This window comes from Rhincodon typus, chromosome 5 (genome assembly GCF_021869965.1).
Source record: "Rhincodon typus isolate 14 chromosome 5, sRhiTyp1.1, whole genome shotgun sequence".
Lineage (NCBI taxonomy): Eukaryota > Metazoa > Chordata > Chondrichthyes > Orectolobiformes > Rhincodontidae > Rhincodon > Rhincodon typus.
The window spans coordinates 99,060,264-99,078,468 of NC_063336.1; the positions used below are offsets into that span (position 1 = coordinate 99,060,264).

The 18,205-nt window shown below is 42.4% G+C and overlaps 1 protein-coding gene across 1 annotated transcript in view; it reads right to left on the minus strand.

Annotated features, from left to right (window-relative positions):
• Positions 1-16,823, minus strand: part of LOC109931853 (peroxidasin homolog) — a 235,116-nt gene extending 218,293 nt beyond the window's left edge. The window contains exon 1 of the mRNA XM_048597105.1: positions 16,485-16,823. Within this exon, the coding sequence (XP_048453062.1) occupies positions 16,485-16,657 (173 nt within the window). The 5' untranslated portion in view covers positions 16,658-16,823. The remainder of the gene's footprint in view (positions 1-16,484) is intronic.
• Positions 16,824-18,205: the final 1,382 nt, after the last annotated feature.

Genomic DNA, 18,205 nt, shown 5'->3' on the forward strand with positions numbered 1-18,205 from the left:
GGGACTTGCCAAGTAAACCAGGAATATCAAAATCCTTTCTCTACCAACTACTCCAAATGTAACAAATTCAGCACCTTCTGTTGAAATTGACAGTGAGGTAAAACCATAAGGCGTAGGAGCTGATGAAGGCTATTCAGCTCATCGAGTAGATCTGAGATAATTCAATGAGATCATGGCTGATCTGATAATCCTCAATTCCACCTTCTTGCTCTATCCCCATAATCCATGACACTTTTAATGATTACAAATCTGTCTATTACAACCTCGAATATATTAACGACCCAGCCTTGATGGCCCTCTGTAGTAACGAATTCCACAGGTGCATCACCCTGGCAGAGAAAAAAAAATTCCACCTCGTCTCTGTCTTAGTGGACAACTCCCTACTCTGAGATTACTCTTTTTGATCCTAGATTCTCCCACAAGGGAAACAACTTCTCAGCATCTACCCTGTCAAGTCCCTGAAGCATTGTATGTTTCAAAAAGGTTTCTTCTCATTCTTCTAAAGTCCAATGAATACAAGCCCAAACTACTCAACCTCTCCTCATAAGCAAATCCCTCCAAGCCCAGGGTTAACCCAGTGAAACTTGTATGGACTGCCTCCAATTGCCAGTACATCTCAACTTAAGATAACGGAACCAAAACTGTTCACAGTATTCCAGGTTTGATCTGACAGTACCTTGTGTAGTTTTAACAAAATTTCTTAGACTTCAAACACTTTGAAATTAAGGGAAACATTCCATTTGCCGTCCCTATTACCCAGTGAACTTTGATGCTGGTGTTTTGTCTGTCTTCTACTCAGAACCCCAAATAACTCATTGCGGCAGCTTTCTGCAGTTTTTCTCCATTTAAATAATATTTAACTCTTCTATTCTTCCCTGCCAAGTGGACAACCTCACATTTTCCCTCATTTTATTCCAGCTGCCAAGTTTTTAAGTGTTTCTGAAAGATGACTCTCATGACCTATATCTTGGAAGCTATCCATCCTAAAAAGCTGACACTGATGAAGAGGTACACCACTCAATCCAACATACAAACTCAGCTGTACATACACCATGCACTCTGGTTTAAAAATCATGATAGACCCAACGTTAAACTTATAGTCCATTGGGGAGTGGTTCTCCCCAAACTTTGCAAGCTGGCTAATTCAGACACCACATCTAGTCCCTAGAACATCACCAATACAATCTTAGGAGAACTTGAAAATCAAATGGGTGAACAGAAGAACAAACTTAAATGTCTTTCTGGATGTAGACACACCAAGTACAGAGGTTACAATAATCTCTCATCAGCCAAGATAAAGAGGGTATTGTTATCTTATTCTTTTATTGGGTGTGGGCATTGTTGGCTGAGCAGCATTAATTGCCTAACCCTAACTGCCCCTGAGAAGGTAGTAACGAGTCACCTTCTTGAACCACCGCAGTTCAAAGGGCATGTTGTCAGAATACCTAACTGAAGACTAACCAAGAGATGTTCCACTCAGAGTTACACCAGGGAGCCCCTTCACAAAGTAGCCAAAGGAAACCTTTTGAAGGCAATATCAAAGCCTCCAATAAGCAAATATTACGATTTGCAACTGAATGTATTTGGAAAGGCAGGGACTGATGAGGGATAGTCAACATGGCTTTGTATGTGGGAAATCATGTCTCAGTAACTTTTATGAGTTTTTTGAAGAAGTAATGAAGAGGACTGATGAGGGCAGAACAGTGGAGGTGTTCTATATGGACTTCAGTAAGGCGTTTGACAAGGTTCTTCATGGTAGACAGGTTAGCAAGGTTAGATCACATGGAATACAGGGAGAACTAGCCATTTGGATACAGAACTGCCTCGAAGGTAGAACACAGAGGGTGGTGGTGGAGGGTTGCTTTTCAGACCGGAGGCCTGCGACCAGCGGTGTACCACAAGGATCACTGCTGGGTCCACTGCTTTTTGTCATTTATATGAATTATTTGGATGCGGACATAGGACGTATAGTTAGTAAGTTTGTAAATGACACCAAAATTGGATGTGTTGCGGACAGCGAAGAAGGTTACCTCAGAGTAAACGGGACCTTGATCAGATGGGCCAATGGGCCAACGAGTGGCAGATGGAGTTTAATTTAGATAAATGTGAGATGATGCATTTTGGAAACGCAAATCAGGGCAGGAATGATACACTTAATGGTAAGGTCCTGGGGAGTGTTGCTGAACAAAGCAACCTCGGAGTGCAGGTTCATTGTTTCTTGAAAGTGGAGTCGCCAGTAGACAGGATAGTGAAGAAGGCGCTTGGTATGTTTGCCTTTATTGGTCAGTGCATTGAATATAGGAGCTGGGAGGTCATGTTGCGTCAATTTAGGGCATTGGTTAGGTCACTTTTGGAATACTGAGTGCAATTCTGGAAAGATGTTGTGAAACTTGAAAGGGTTCAGAAAAGATGTATAAGGATGTTGCCAGGATTGGAACATTTGAGCTAGAGGGAGAGGCTGAATAGGATTGGGCTATTTTCCCTGGAGCGTCAGAGGCTGAGGGGTGACCTTACGGAGATTTATAAAACCATGAGGGCCACGGATAGGATAAATAGATTTGGTCTTTTCTCCAGGGTGGGGGGGTCCAAAACTAGACGGCATAGGTTTAAGGTGAGAGAGAAAAGATATAAAAGGGAGCTAAGGGACAACTTTTCAGGCAGAGGGAGGTGCGTGTATGGAATGAGCTGCCAGAGGAAGTGGTAGAGGCTGGTATAATTACAACATTTAAAAGGCACCTGGATGGGTATATGAATAGGAAGGGTTTAGAGGGATATGGGCCACATGCTGGCAAACGGGACCAGATTAATTTAGGATATCTGGTCAGCATGGACGAGTTGGACCAAAGCTTCTGTTACCGTGCTGTACAGCTCTCTGGCTCTATGACTCTGTGACTAGAGGAGTAGATGCTCAAATGCAATGAAAATGACAAGCATCATAAAAAAAGAAGACAAAACCCTTCAAACCAATCTGAGTAGCCACTGAGATAAAACAGCAAAAGACACGGAAATACAGGATAGCTCCTTGACGTGGCAAACTTCCACCACTTCTACTGGCCAGTCACATGTACCTCTGGTGAGGGAGAGCCTGCTAGGCTAAGATGGAGCACGTAAGCCATTTGTAAACCCATGTATATGTCACTCAAGCTTCAAGCATTCACAAGGAAGAATTATTCTGTAAACAAAGGATTGCTGGCAATGATTGGTCTGTACAATGGAGCTACTCAATCACCTACTCGTTTTTAACCAGTTAAGCACTTTAGATGACTGACAACTAGCGATTCATAAAAATAGCTGTAATCAGGAACAGTTGAAAATGTCACATGCAACTGTCGAGGTCTTCAAACTCAGGAATACACCCTCCAGTGGCAATTTTTTTATGAAATGGACTACTTTGCTCATATCAACTTCATTTCCTAGACAAGTTCTCACTTGCTGCTTCATGATAATAAGTGAACAAATTTGCAGAGACCAGTCACTCCTACTAACAAAATGGAACTTTAGATGTCACAGCCTAGTCAGTGGGAAGCTGTTGGAGGGCATAGAAGCAGCACAGAGTGAGTATAAACCTACCAGAGATCGGGATCGCGGCCTAGTCAGTGGGAAGCTGTCAGAGAGCAGGGCTGCAGCACAGAGTGAGTAGAAAACTACCGAAGCTTGGGGATTGTGGCCTAGTTGGCGGGAAGCTGACGGAGAATGGAGCAGCAGCACAGAGCGAGTATAAAACTACCAGAGATCGGGGATTGCGGCCTAGTTGGCGGGAAGCTGTCGGAGAATGGAGCAGCAGCACAGAGTGAGTATAAACCTACCAGAGATCGGGGATTGCGGCCTATTTGGCAGGAAGCTGTCGGAGAACGGAGCAGCAGCACAGAGTGAGTATAAAACTAACTGAGCTTGGGGCACTGTAGCTGCAAAAAACCTGGAGTGGACATCACAGGGAGGCTGTGACCTGATTGGCTGGTAGGAAATCTGCACTAAATTTGAAAAAGAGCACAGCAAAGAAGTACCAATAAATTTAATGAACTTGTTATAAAAAAATTATATACATTAATAAAGTATTTAACTAAATAGAGATGGCTGGGCAGATGATGTGCTGTAGCTGTATAGTGTGGGAGCTGGCTGGTCCCATTGCGAACTGTGGTGACCACATCTGCAGCAAGTGTTGGTTGCTCGAGGAACTTTGGCTCGGAGTTGTTTCAGATACTGTGGCATATCTGGGAGGGATAGAAGTACCTGGACACTGTGTTTCAGGAGGCAGTCACACCCTGGTAGATTAAGTACTTCAAATTTGGTCAGTGGCCAGGGACAGCAGGGTGCGACTGTAAGCGAGGCAGGTAAAGGGATCCTGCAGTCAGGGACAGAGGAGACTCAGCTTTTGACCTTCTCCAACAGGTACGAGGTATTTTCTTCCTATGTGGATGAGGAAAAGGGCTGAAGGAAGGATGAGCCAACTGACCACTGCACCGTGGCATGGGAGGCCATTCAAGAGGGGGGAGCAAAAAGACAAGTGGTAGTTGTAGGAGTATAATCAGGGGAATATATAGTATCTTTTGTAAGCAGGATCGAGAGTCCTGCTGGTGCGTTGCCTGCCCGGTGCCAGGGTAAGGGATATCTCTGACTGGCCTGAAAGGATATTGGAGCGGGAGGAGGACGACCCAGTTGTTGTGGTCCATGTCAAAACAAACAACTTAAGCAAGACGAGGAAAGAGGACCTGTTCAGGAGTTATCAGGAGCTAGGAACCAAATTAAAGAGCAGGTCCTCAAGGGCTATAATCTCCGGATTACTGCCTGAGCCATGTGCTAATTGACATAGGGACATGAGAATAAGGGAAGTAAACATGTGGCTAAAAGACTGGAGCGGGAAAGAGGGGTTCGTTTTCATGGGGCACTAGCAGCAGTATTGGAACAAGAGGGATCTGTACCGCTGGGACGGTCTCCACCTGAACCGAGCTGGGACCAATGTTCTAGTGAAAAGAGTAAATAGGCTGGTCAACAGGACTTTAAACGAGAAAATGGGGGAGAAGGGAAGGGTAAAATTTACCCCAGTGGCAAACAAAGCAACAGGCTAAGTTTTGTAGGGGTAGATTTTATGTGTGGAAAAATGTGAAAAAAATGATGGGAAAGGAGAACTCAGATGAGGTTATTAAAGTCTCCAGCACAGACACAAATAGGACAGTATTTGGAAAGGGTTACGAATCAAACTTCAAGCACACTGGATAAACGAATGACAATGAGAAGAGAGAAGGTTAGTACAGGACTGAAGGTGTTATATCTGAATGCACACTGTATAAGGAATAAGGTAAATGAGCTTGTGGCGCAGGGCAAAATTGGCAAGTATGATGTGGTAGGCATCACGGAGATGTGGCTGCAAGGGGATCAGGATTGGGAGCTGAATATCCAAGGATATACATCCTATCGAAAAGATAGGCAGATGGGCTGAGGGGGTGGGGTTGCCTTAGTAAGAAATGAAATTAAATCAATAGTAAGAAATGAAGTAGGGTCAGATGGTGTAGAATCGTTGTGAGTAGAATTAAGGAAGTGCAAAGGTAAAAACACCATAGTTGGAGTTATGTACAGGCCTCCAAACAGTGGTCAGGAGCTGGGGCGCAAAATACACCCGGAGACAGAAAAGGTGTGTAAGAAAGGCAAAGTTATGGTGATCATGGGGGACCTCAATATGCAGGTGGACTGGGAAAATCAGGTTGGTAGTGGATTGCAAGAAAAGGAATTTGTAGAATGTCTTACGAGATGACTTCTTGGAGCAGCTTGTGGTGGAGCCCAGGAGGGAACAGGCAATACTGGATTTAGTGTTGTGCAGTGAGGCAGACTTGATAAGGGAGCTTAAGGTGAAGGAACCCTTAGAAGACAGTGACCATAATGTGATTGAATTCACTCTGAAGTTTGAGAGGGAGAAGATAGAATCAGATGTAATGGTATTACAGCTGAATAAAGGAAACTGCAGAGGTATGAGGGAGGAGCTGGGGGAGAACTGACTGGGAGAGGAGCCGAGCAGGAAAGATAGCAGAACAGTGATGGCAGCAGTTTCTGGGAGTAATTCAGGAGACACAGCAAAAATTCATCCCTAGGAAAAAGAAGCATGGTACAGGAAGGTTGAGGCAAATATGGCTGATGGGGGAAGTCAGGGATAGCATAAAAACAAAAGAAAAAAGCGCATAATGTGGCAAAGAGCAGTGGGAAGTCAGTGGATTGGGAAGCTTACAAAAACCAACCGAGGACAACAAAAAATGAAATAAGGAGGGAGAAGATTAAATATGAAGCTAAGCTAGCTAGCAATATAAAGGAAGATTGTAAGAGTTTCTTTGAATATACAAAGGGTAAAAGAGAGGCAAAAGTGGATGGAGGCAAAAGTGGATATTGGACTGCTGGAAAATGATGCTGGAGAGATAGTAGCGGGAATCAAGGAAATGGCTGAGGTACTGAATAATTACTTTGCGTCAGTCTTCACGGTGGAAGACACGAGTAATATGCCAAAAATTCAAGACAGACAGGGGGCAAACATGAGTATGGTGGCCAACACTAAGGAGAAGGTGCTAGAAAAACTGAATGGCCTGAAGGTGGATAAATCACCTGGACCAGATGGACTACATCCCAGAGTTCTTAAGGAGATAGCTGAAGAGATAGTGGAGGCATTGGTGGTGATCTTTCAGGAATCACTAGAGTCAGGGAGGGTCCCAGAGGACTGGAAAATAGCTAACATGATACCCCTGTTTAAAAAGGGAGTAAGCCAAAAGATGGAAAATTACAGGCCAATTAGCCTAACCTTGGTCGTGGGTAAGATTTTAGAGTCCATTGTGAAGGATGAGATTTCTGAATACTTGGAAGTGCATGGCAAAATAGGGCAAAGTCAGCATGGTTTCATCAAGGGGAGGTCATGCCTGACAAATCCTCAAAGAATTCTAACAGATGTAACAAGCTGGTTAGATCAAGGAGAGCCAATGGATGTTATCTACCTGGGCTTCAAGAAGGCCTTTGACAGGGTGCCGCACAGAAGGCTGCTCAGTAAGATAAGGGCTCATGGAGTTAGAGGCAAGGTGTTAGCATGGATAGAAGATTGGCTGTCTGGCAAAAGACCGACCGTGGGGATAAAAGGGTTTTTCTCAGGATGGCAGCTGGTGACAAGTGGAGTTCCACAAGGGTCACTTTTCACTTTATACGTTAAGAATCTCGATGAAGGAACTGAGGGCATTCTGGCTAAGTTTGTAGATGATACAAAGATAGATAGAGGGGCAGGTAGTATTGAGGAGGCGGGGAAGCTGCAGAAGAATTTGGACAGGTTAGGAGAGTGGGCAAGGAAGTGGCAGATGGAGTACAACATGGGAAAGTGTAAGGTCATGCAATCTGGTAAGAAGAATAGACGAATGGACTATTTTCTAAATGGGGAGAAAATTCAGAAATCTTAAGTGCAAAGAGACTTGGGAGTTCTTGTCCAGGATTCTCTCAAGGTAAACTTGCAGGCGGAGTCAGTAGTCAGGAAGGCAAATGAAATGCTGGCACTTATTTTGAGAGGGCTTGAATATAAAAAAAAATGTGTAAGGCTCTGGTCAGGCCACACTTGGAGTATTGTGTGCAGTTTTGGGCCTCATATCTCAGGAAGGATGTACTGGCCCTGGAGTGGATTCAGAGGAGGTTCACAAGAAGGGTCCCAGGAATGAAATGCTTAACATATAAGGAATGTTTGAGGACTCTGGTTCTATACTCAATGGAATTTAGAAGGATGAGGGGGGATCTAATTGAAACTTACAGAACACTGAATGGCCCGGACAGAGTAGATGTTGGGAAGATGTTTGCATTGGTAGGAGAGACTAGGACCGAGGGCACAGCCTTAGAGTAAAGGAAAGATCCTTCAGAATTGAGATAGGTAGAAAATCCTTCAGCCAGAGAGCGGTGAATCTATGGAACTCACTGCCTCAGAAATCTGTAGAGGCCAGGTCTTTGAGTATATTTAAGACAGAGATAGATAGGTTCTTGATTATCAAGGGGATCAAGGGTTACAGGGAGAAAGCGGGAGAATGGGGTTGAGAAACTTATCAGCCATGATTGATAGCAGGGCAGACTTGATGGACTAAATGGCCTAATGTCTGCTGCTATGCTTTATGGTCTTATACTTTCATTTCAAAATGTGAGCTATCCAAAAGCAGACAGGTTGCATTTTGGAAGTGGGAGAAGAAAACGTTATATCCTACAACACTTGGGAAACAAACAAAAAAGCCCTACTTTTGCATCCACTGTCACTGAAAAACACTACAGACATCTGCAGGAATTTACAGTGCTTTAGGGATTTCTGGCTTTGCATTCCAACAACAGCACAAAGAATGGAAAACCAAACTGTGGCGAATTCCACAGAAGAGTTATTTCCTATTGTTTCAGGCTGGGGCTTTCTCCTTTTTGTTTTGTACCCTGCTTCCAAATCTAACATATCAAATCCTGCCTCAGGCAGTCATGTTCACCTGGTCACACCAGTTTGAATCAAACCCTTTCAATGTTTAAGTTAACTGGCTTCAAGTCACAGTAGTTAAACTGCAGTAATCATACACAGAAATTCTTTCAGTTCCACAACATTTTGAAAGCATCAATAGGTGATGGAACACAGGCCTCAAAATTTAAATCATGTTAGCCAAACACTCTTCAGAAATTAGATCAAACTAAATAAAAAATATTTCACTGCAAAATGAACACTACCTTCCCTCTAAATGACCGTGCGCCATAACTAATATGAAATGAATATCTTTCCATCAGATTTCTGAATTACAAATTCATGGATGGGATTAAAAGAAGATCTTCATCAATAGTTCACAAACCACTCCGATATGATTTCAGCCCCAGAACCAGTCTAGTTACCATTTTCAGCCAAGCAAATAAGTAATTTGAACTGCATGGTGTGTCACTCGATAACCTTTACAGAGGTAGTTACAATGTGTCCATTGTTTCAGGCACAGCAATTAAAGACAAAATTATTTAATGTTAATTAACATCAGTGGTAGGGAAAATAACAGATATCCCTACTAAGGAAAGAATAAAAGAATGTCTAAAAATAGCATGGATTTCAAAAGGGGAAATCTAGCCTGACCAACTTGATTGAAGTTTTTGAAGAGGTGACAGAGACAGTAGACAACGACAATGCACAAGACGTTACTTATGCGGGTTTTCAAAGGCCTTCAATAATTCATGCCATAATGGACAATGAAACAGGTCACAGAACATGGAGTCAAAAAACAAATCAGAAATGTATTATGAACTGGCTTCAAGGCAGAGAACATAACATCTGCGCAAAGAGTGGCTGAAGATGGGATGTCATGTTCCAAAGGGATCTGTGTTAGAACGACCATTATTCAAAAAAAAATTACATTCATGATTTGAGCTTTGGAATCCAAAATGAAATTTCTAATTTTGCGGATTTCACCAAATTGGGAGCCATGGAGAATAGTCAAAAGTCAGGGGGATTGTAACAAATTACAGGACGTTAACAAACTTGGTAAAAATGCAAGTAATTGGCAAGTCAAGTTTAATACTGATTTATACGAAGGAAGACATTTTGGTAGGAGGGAGAGGTCATATATTACATGGGACAGTGCAGAATAAAATCGGTAAGAGGATCAAACCGATCAGAGCACAAATAAATCAATAACTAAAAATCGCACCCCCAGTTAGGAAGGCCATAAAGACAAGCTAACAAATCACCAGGCTTTATTTCTCCAGGGAGAGAATTGAAAAGTAGAGAATTTGTGCTAAATCAGTAACAAACTCTGGTTACTTTACACTTAATGCAGTTCTGGTCACTGTGTTACAAAAAGGAGGTGGAGACACTGGCAAGGTGCAAGGAAGTTTAAGGAGGACAATACATGTTTATTTCTATCACAAGAGGATTGATAGGTTGGGTCCCTTTCCCCTTGAACAAAGGAAGCCGAGCTGATACACCGCTTTTATATTCTGAAAGGTTTTGATCAAGTGAATACAGAGAAATTGTTTCCTCTTGTGAAGAAGCCAGACAAGTGTACTACAAATAATTATAACAGAGGGTTACAATGATGCCTTTAAATGAAGGATAGGAGGAGGCTTGAGTGGAACAAAAACACCAGCAAGAACTTCTTGAGCTGAATGACCTGTCATATATCCTCTGCAATCCAAAAAGGTTGAGCGTTCAAGTCCACTCAAGAGATTAGAAAGGCAAACTTCTTGTGCGATACTGACAGAATGCAGCACAGTGGAGAGATTTGTATTTGAGATGAGACATGAAAATTTTACAGCATGTTTAATTACAAGAGGAGTTCTCCGAGGTTCCTTGTCAATGTTGATTAATCAGCTAAAAAAAATCCTTTGGTCACTTTTTTTTCTCTATGCTGTTTGTAGGAACTTGCTGCATGCAAAGGCGGCACTCTATTTCCCTATTTTCCAACAGGGATGCTACTTTAAAAGTATTGAATTTCTGTAGGATATCCTGCAGTTGAAATTTGTGCCATATAAATGCAAGACACATACTTTTGTTTGGCACAGTGGCGCCAGCGAACACATTAGGCATTTTAAGTTTCGAGATTGAAAGATTCAGTGTGGTCTGCAGATTTCTGTTTGGCAATCATCAAATTTTGATTTTCCCTTAAAATGATGTACTTCATTTCTGATACTGTACATGCTTAAAAACATCAACTGCAATGATGGTCATGTCCTGACTTAGGTTAGTAATACTGGTTCATATTTCCCTATGGCCAGAGAGACATTTCTGCAACATGGATGGGAGTTGTCCAACGAGATCCTAGGAATCTCCGATTTAACACACCCGAGGAAAATGAGATTCTGGTAGTCAGTTCCCCTACACCTGGAACCTTCCAAACGTATCTATTTAAAATCTGAGAATTGACAGGGTTATGCTTCAGTTAATAGTTAGACAGGAAAGATGAGATGATTTAGAAACTTCATGTAACAAACCCGACCCGAACATGCCACAACACCAATTACCATGATCCACCACTCCCCCAACACCCCCCCCACCCCCCCCCCCCCCCCACCCCCGCACCCCCCCCCCCCCCCCCCCCCAACACACACACACACACACACACACACACACACACACACACACACACACACACACACCTCTTCCACCCTAGGCTGCACTGCTGCATTGCCACTTTGAGGGGTCCACACCTGCAGACTGGTATGCTGCACAGTGACTTCCATTCCCACGCGCCAGCCAACCTCAGGGGTCCATGCAGCAAAATAAATTTTGAGGGAAGGCAGCTTACAACATACAGAATCTGTCTCAGCACCCCTCTCTCCCTGCTGAGACCCCGGCCCTGATCCACTACCCTCGAGACGTGACTCTCCCCCCACCTTTCAGCGATCCATGACACCACATCCGCTGCCCCGGCATCAAGCACCCTCCCCTCCGCTGCTTTCCCAACATGCACTGAACACCTGTACCCAATAACCTCCACCCACCTCTAAACACTCCATCATTTACCTGTCTACTGTCAAAAGTGGCTCCCTGTGCGGCTGGACATTAAAATCACAGAAAACAGCACTGACTGCTGTGAAAGAGGCGCATGGCTTGACTACCCTGCACTACAAGGCAGCCGACAGATTTAAAGGACACTCCACATCTCTGGAGCAGCACTAATAAAGAGATCTTCTGTTAGAAATAAGGTGCTCATTCTTACCATAAAAGAAAGAGCGCAGTGGTAATCTGAGTGTGGGTGCCATTCCTCAGAAAATCTGGCCAAAGATCTTTTAAGACACAGCACATCAAGGCTTGCAAATGAGTCCACGAAACAGAAAGGAGATAAAAGCTGCTAATAGATGTTCTTGGTTGTAACTCAGCAAGCCGTCAATCCTCAATTTGTCACTTTTAAAATTAGTAATTTTAAGAATCTCAAAGTACAATTTGCTCCAGGTACGCACAGTAATGAAAGCACAGTTTAAGCAGATCCATTTCGGGAAGGAGAAAATTGGATTATCTTGCAGTGATAAATCACATTGATGAAAATGTACTTATGCTGTCAATACGTGGTTAAACTATCTGCAACGAGCTTAATGGAGAATTAATTTGTAATTTCAACAAGAACTCGAAAACAGCAGTGAAGGCAAATGCAATGTGTTGTCTACACAAAGTAAACAGGAGAATCACAAGTGAGTTCAAAAATTTGCAACTGAAGCTACTTTTCTTTTTCCTTTTCCTGAATTTGCAGGCCAATTTGCGTGAAAATAACTGCTTATGTTGTCAACATGCCACAATTTATCTACGATGATCTGAGCTATTATAATTGAACTTAAACTTTAGTGTTGTCTGTGACTCATTTACATAAACTGACATCACATAAAATCCTCTTTGATAGTATGAAACAAAAAGTAAAAACAAGGAGATTTTAAGTGTATAAACTGCAGTAAGTCATCGTCAGTTTCAATGTACATATTTATACAAAATTGAAGACAAATACAACTCACTGAAAACATACTCTCCAAATGTCAATAATGCTTCGGCAATTTTAATCTGAAAGCCAACAGAACAGTCCGTATGAAAACAGTAATCACACTAAAGATTCTTGATTTATAGTGTGACAAAAAGAATGTGAATTTCTGTGTACCAAATTAAGTCAACTTTTGCTTGAAAGATTCTGCTAAAAAAAACAGCATTCATGGTATTTCCAGCACTCCAGCAATAAAAGTAGCTCCAACACATATCTGATTTTATTTCCCCTGTTTGGCTGTAAATGCTGTTTGAATCTAAGCTGGCACTGCTCCAAATTACTCCACATCAAAAACATGCAACAGCACATCACATTTTATAACCTTGTAAAATTAGGAATCTTACATATTCAATGTGTGGTTCTACCACAACAGTTTTCACACCAATACACTTAAGAACATATCTATCAAAAAATATTTGTGGCAGCAATGTCAAAGGATCAAATTAGTAGAAACCGAAAGAACTGCAGATGCTGTAAATCAGGAACAAATACAAAAGTTGCTGGAAAAGCTCAGCAGATCTGGCAGCATCTGTAAAGAAAAATCAGAGTTAATGTTTCAGGTCCGGTGACCTTTCCTCTGACCTGCTGAGTTTTTCCAGAAACTTCTGGTTTTAATCAAATTAGTACTCCCATCATACATTCCACCCCCCAAAAAAATAACACACACACATACCAACAAGGAGTTGCAATTTAATGCAGCATTACTGGCAGAGCAAAAGATATCAGGGTTACATTGTCACAGCAAAAAATACCCATCACTCTTTTCAGAATACATTTCTGAATGACCAATGCAAAAACTTGGAATGTAAAATGAAAATGTAATTATTTCAATGTAAAACCAGCTCTGTACCAAACTTCCAAGAAGATGGACAAGACCAAGGCACACCGTAGAAAACGGAACAAAAACAGAAATTGCTGCAGAAACTCAGCAGGGCTGGCAGTAGCTGTGAAGAGAAAGCAAGGTCAATGTTTTAAAGAAGGGTCACTGAACTCGAACTATTGACTTTGCTTTCTCTCCACAGATGCTGCCAGACCTGCTGAGTTTCTGCAGCAATTTCTGTTTCTGTTTCAGGTTGTCAGCGTCCCCAGTTCTTTATTTTATTTCCATGGAAAACAAAGGTGTTGATGACCGACTTTATACCAAATCCTTCCACCATTCAGGTCTACCTTGATGTTAGGACAAAGAAATGTTGTGCATGTATATTTTACATTGCTTCAATGAAACAAGATCATTTTCATTGTGTTAGCTGTAAAATGCAAAATTTTCATTCAATGGTAGATTTAATTAAAATTACACCACAAAATATCTTGCTCGGTATTCATTTGCCATCAAGAAGTCTAGAAAGTTCAGTGATGAGCTGCTACATTCACTTGACATTTGAAAGTCTAACTCTACAGTTGCACCACAATTCTCTCCCCCACCTCATCTCACAGCCACCCCCAGCTCTGCTCCCCATTTCCACTCTGCCCAATCTAACTTGGCAAGTTCCTGGGGCATTTGATGATATGATTCTCCCTTTCAAAGAGAATGTTGAACTTTTGGAATACATGGCCACTTTTTTAGAGTGCATCTCTAAAGATCTTCAAAACACATACGTTTTGGACAAAGATTGAGGTGACTTTTACTAAAAAGGCAATTAATTGATCGCAAAGTCAATGCAAGTCCAGTCAATGTGGTCATCTGGTTACTTTTGTTTGCCCAAGGGGATAGGAGAGAAATATTCCACATCTCCCTCTCCAATGCACAATTCCCTCCACAACCTTTGGGCCTCGATTCTCTTACTGACTTTTTTTCTCTTTCCAATTACTCGTAGAGGCAGGAAATATCTGGTCATGATTCTCCTGTCAGCATGATTGTGCGAAAGGCTAGTGGACAGTTGGCCTTTCCTGGACATCATTTTCATCTGATCACACATTAAATATACCTAAAGGTGCTGGTAGTGAAAGGTTTGCTCCTTCCCAGTGAGGAGACCTTGACTACATTCTGATCCAATGTTCAAGACAGGAGAATCCTTCATGGTCAGGAAATTAAAGTCAATATAAACAAATTGACAAATAAAGCTGGTCTTTATGGTGTTTGATAGCAATGGATAAAAAAAAATTGGTCTTTTTATTTGCACATGGCATCACTGGCAAGGCCAATATTTATTGCCCAGTTAAGAATCAACCACGTTGCTGTGGTCTGGAGTCACATGTTGGCCAGACCAGGTAAGGATGGTGGATCTCTTTCCCAAAAATACATTAGTGAACCAGATAGGTTTTGTTAACAGCTGTCACACAGTCGCTATTAGGCTAGATTTTTTTTAATTCTAGATTTTTTTCATTTAATTCAAATTTCACCATCTAGCATGGTGGTATTACATCCCAATATCTCGGTATTAAATCCATGTGCTCAGAAAATTAGCCTAGTATTATGTATTACTTGTCCAGTGACTCTGCCATTAGACCACCAACTCCCTGAAAAGTCTAAAACAATGTCCAATCACTTATAATAATGGCACAAAGAATATGGTCAACTCACCTGAAGGAAGATACCAAAGATGAATGAAGCATGAGCATGTCAAATGTGTCTCCTATTAAATCCCAACAAAATTTTTTTTTGGTCAATAAGGGGCATTTTTTTAAAAATCTCATTTTAATCCCTCTTTCTAATAAGTGAAAAAAGCATGACTCATAAACTACCTCAAACTCGGTCACAAAACATATTATTAACCTTTTGCCCTCGCCAGAAAGACAGCATCAATCCAATCAATGTATATTTAGTGAAACAAATTCTAGAGTCCCCAAGAGGGCAGGGGGTTAAGAGCAGTTACAGAGGGGAAACACTTCCCTCCCAGGCCAGTAAAAAAGGCAAAATTATAGATATCGGATTTAAGGCATGGCTTGATCTGCACTCAAAACTTAACAAGGCATCCTTCTAACAGGCAGCCCGTGTTTAAGCTGTAACGCAAACAGGAGAGTTATCCCTGCCCCCTCCCGTTGAACATTCGATACCAGTATTTGTATTCCATTGTGGGAATGAAGTCCAGTCATTCTGGAAATGTGCAACAGCACTTCGATGCAAAAAAAAGTGCTTCCTGAACCCGTAACGTTTCCATTACGCCTTCCAATTTCTTCCCCACTCCCAAAAGTGAGCCACAACTCAGCGACAATTCAAAAAAACATACAATCCGCTGCTCTTTGGAAGCACTTGCTATTAAATATAACTTCTCTTTCTTCCAAGTAACCGTTTATTCAGAATTTTTGAAAAGCTGCCACCTATATGTTTGACTGATTTCAATCCAGTTGCCCACAGTTTCCAGGTCAGGCACAAAACATTACTTTTGTTTTCACCAAACAGAAAGCGGGTTCACTTGGTCAATGGGTCGAATCGGAGTGAATAGAGAGAAGTGATTAACTCCAAGCGACCTCTGGCAGGCGGCCCTAGATGAGATTTTGTACTTGCAACGAAATCTAAATAGTTACATGCAAGGTTTTTCCCCTTTTTTTGCCTCTTGATTTAAAATGTGGCTTCAGATCATAGGATAACACCTCAAATAGCTTCCCAGTCATCCAGATGTGCCGTGCCTATATTTTCCACTCAACAATACCTCTGGCTCGGTTTTAGCACATCCCATTTATCAGCAGCTCTTCGGTATTCCACCAGCTTCCTCGCAAACTAAAATCTGTTAAACGCTTTAAGTACTGACAGTTACGTGTATGGCTCCGGTTAGAGCGAAAGACAGAAACCTCCCAATCTATAGAGTGCACCGACCTCTGCAAAATCAGAAAGACAATCCACAGATGCAAGAGGGACAGAAACGAGTCTACAACCTCGGAGAAATGTTTTCAAACTAACTTCAGTGTCGAATGAGCAAACATACACAACGTTTGCACACCTACTCCTCAACAGCAAGCATCAATCGAGCAGAGTGGCTCGGATTTGCTGCTGCATCTGATCTCTCAAGGCGACGGCAGCAAAGTCGGTCAGCGCCGAGCCTGTGTTTATGGGTGTGTTTAAGACATACTTACAAGATAGTCGTTTGCGGGGAGACAGCAGGTATGTGCTCCAGCGTGAGATGCATGCACCTCACCGTGGTGCGGAAACAAAGGCACCGGCTCGGGCAAGCAGCGCTGCGCGTTGGGAAGGCGGCCACGAAGAGCCATGCTACTGCCAGGAAAAGACAGCGGAGTTTCCAGCGCATCGCAGCAGCCGCTCAGCCTCTGGGTGAACGCTCACTTTTGCGGTGGGAGCAGCAGCAGAAGCAGGAGAGCCGGCAGCTGAGACTCAGCGAAACAACCAAGCAGTCGCGACCACTCAACCGAACCCGGCACCCCCGGGCATTGTGATGTCACCCGATTGACAGCCAAGGCCGGCGAGCCTCCTCGCCGGAGGTAAGAGCCCGCCCACCGAACACCCAATCGGAGACGCGGGGACGTGCCAGCACGTTGGGTTGTCTGTCAGGGTTTTCGCAACATTTCTGCTACAGAGGGGAGCTCCATTCCTGAGAGGTTAAAGCGCATAGACGCTTGTTTGTTTTCCCCTCTCTCCGTTTGTCTACTTCTCTTCGAAAAAATAAAACTTGCAAGGTCTCAACCTTTGCTGCGCAGTTCTTGGAAATGCACTGTTTTTTTTGTTTTGTTTTTGCTTCGCTTGCCCAGCCATGGAGAAACTGAAAGCCCAAAAGTTTTGTTTCGCGATTCTAAGTGGACCAGTTTCTTTTTGAGAGGTTTGCCGGGTGGTCAGATCAGGGAGGGACATGCAGTGGCTATGGTAGAGATGGGACCGTCGGATAGCCTGTGTCCAAGACTTGGGAGGGCATGGTGTGGGTGTGGGCGAGGATGGCAGATTGGACTGTACAGATGAAGCAGAGAATAGGACTCAAGGGGATTTTCTTAGGTGGACAGCGATGTTTGGAATGATTCAGTACTTCTGTTCAGACGAATGAATGACGCAAGAGATATAGAAACGGCCAAATATTTAGGCGGTAGTAAGCCGTACAATTTAGTTTCAAAAGTACGAATTATACATTGAGTAAAAGAAAGCTGAAAGAGAGATTTACAGGCACAAGCTGAGAAAGCATTCATCAATTAGGTGAAGATATCATAAAAGCTAATTAAATACCGGGTTCTATACGAAGAAGTAGCTCCCGTAAAAGTTGAAATGTAATAGTGAGTAGATAGAAATCTTTGCTGGGATTTCTTTGGAGTTCTGTGCAATACGAACAGTTTGAGTTAATTGGCTGTTTGTGTCTTACAACTTGTATGTAAGACACTCACTGAGATGTTTTGACCTGGAATTTGGAGGAAGGATTTAATTTGGAGAGCAGCTCTAGAACATGTTTCAAATGAGGTTTTTGAAAGTTGGCAGGAGATAATGGGAGATAGCGATGCAGTGATTCTGCCTCATTTATTACAGCAGTGAACAGACTACTCAACAACAGAAATTGGTAATTGGGCAGTGACTGAGAATACAGCATTTGATACAAATGCAGCAAAATGTTTCAAAGCATTCACAGAAATAAAAACAAACATAAAAGTGGAAGTCAGGAGAATAAAACAAACCGAATTGCATTTATATAGCATCAGAATATGCACCCAAAAGTTTTACAGCCAATAAATTAATTGTGAAGTTTAGCCAAATGATCTAGAGAAACGTGTAGCAGTTTTATACACAACAGGAAGATAAATGGTCATATTTGTTTTATTGATGGGGTTAGAGAGAGAAATGTTGATGAGGGCACCAATCAGGA